Source organism: Sinocyclocheilus grahami, unplaced genomic scaffold, assembly GCF_001515645.1.
Source record: "Sinocyclocheilus grahami isolate Dianchi unplaced genomic scaffold, SAMN03320097.WGS_v1.1 scaffold176.1, whole genome shotgun sequence".
Classification (NCBI taxonomy): Eukaryota; Metazoa; Chordata; class Actinopteri; order Cypriniformes; family Cyprinidae; genus Sinocyclocheilus; species Sinocyclocheilus grahami.
In genome coordinates, this window is record NW_015505355.1 from 124,802 (window position 1) to 126,168 (window position 1,367).

Below are 1,367 nucleotides of genomic sequence, written 5' to 3' on the forward strand. Positions count from 1 at the left end.
TGTGTGTGTGTGTGTGTGTGTGTGTGTGTGTGTGAGAGAGAGTGTGTGTGTGTGTGTGTGTGTGTGTGTGTGTGTGTAATCATCTTGCTTGAAGTGGAACCGTCGGTCGTGTCGTGCTGGAGTTAGTGTGTGTTAATAGTTAGTGTTGTTCTGGGCCTGTATTCACAAAACATCTTCAGGCTAAAAGTAGCTGATAGCTCGCCGATTTAGGAGAAAATCTTCAAAATAATGAGCGTGTCAGTCCTAAATGTAGGACTCCTAAATGTTTGCTCTAAGAGTGTTTCACGAAGTGTTTTCGCTCTAAAACTAGCTCCTAAATCTGAGAAAGGTTAGGAGCAGTGAAGCCACAAACTATCCTAAAATCTGCCTCGCAACAGAAACATTTTAGAAACATGTGATGATAATGAGCTTTAATAAAGATATCGCCTTCGGTTTGAAAGGTTATCTGAACTCCAGATTCTGCTTTGATTATATCCTTGTTTCATTAAGCAGCCGGGTAAGAAGTCACAGCTGTTCTCGCGTCGTTTGGTTTTCTTTACGCTTGCATGCCTTACGATCAGCCAGGATTATTCCACTCTGTTTATTAAAAGGCTGTTTATATGCATATTCACTAATTATGAGAAGCACACATGTAAGAGGCTGACAATTAGCTGAACATATACTTGTTTAATTAGTGACACTTAGCCTGCATTTTAAAATCTATTATTTATTATTATTTTTAAACCTTTATTTGAATATAGCAACATAATATCGCACTCTTCAATATTTCTATGAATGAATCTCTAACAGAGACTATCAGCCAATCACTGTGTGCATAGTTAATAAGCATGATGACATCACCATAGCAACGAGCTCAGCCCCGCCCCCTCACTCTGAGCTTAAGACTTCTCTCTGTTCCTCAGTACAAGTTTGTCTCAGCAGCTTTGTGAAACTCTTTAACTTTGACTGCTATTTAGGAAAAATCTTTGTGGTAAGATCAAATGTTTTGTGAATACGGGCCCTGTTTAATAAGCGCATGTGATTGGCTCATTCGCTCGTCATTCTGCATGCCGTTTGGCGGCGGATGGCAGTGCTTGACCTTTGACCTGAGCGCTGAGTTATTGCAGGTCGTTCTGGATCCCGCAGTGTCACGGCGCCGCTCACATTAGCAGCCAGAACCTCCACAGAACCGAACACATGTGAGACACGCCACAGAGAGACACACACACACACACACACACACACATACAAACTCACTCACTTGCACACACTCACGCACGCATGCACGTATGCACACACTCACACACACACACACACACACACACACACACACACACACACACACACTCTCTCACACTCACACACACACACACACACACACACACACA

At 42.6% G+C, this 1,367-nt stretch overlaps 1 protein-coding gene and 1 long non-coding RNA gene across 5 annotated transcripts in view; one reads left to right on the forward strand and one right to left on the reverse strand.

Annotated features, from left to right (window-relative positions):
* The window catches only part of LOC107593737 (junctional adhesion molecule B-like), a 32,948-nt gene that overhangs the window by 26,937 nt on the left and 4,644 nt on the right, over nucleotides 1-1,367 (forward strand). For 3 of the 4 annotated variants that reach the window (XM_016283595.1, XM_016283594.1, XM_016283593.1), the window contains exon 9: nucleotides 1,107-1,178. The exons of the other annotated variant lie outside the window; for it this stretch is intronic. In XM_016283595.1, the coding sequence (XP_016139081.1) occupies nucleotides 1,107-1,178 (72 nt within the window). The remainder of the gene's footprint in view (nucleotides 1-1,106; nucleotides 1,179-1,367) is intronic. 4 annotated transcript variants of the gene reach the window in all.
* LOC107593739 (uncharacterized) overlaps nucleotides 1-1,367 on the reverse strand; it is an 11,358-nt gene that overhangs the window by 584 nt on the left and 9,407 nt on the right. The gene's annotated exons all lie outside the window — the stretch shown is intronic.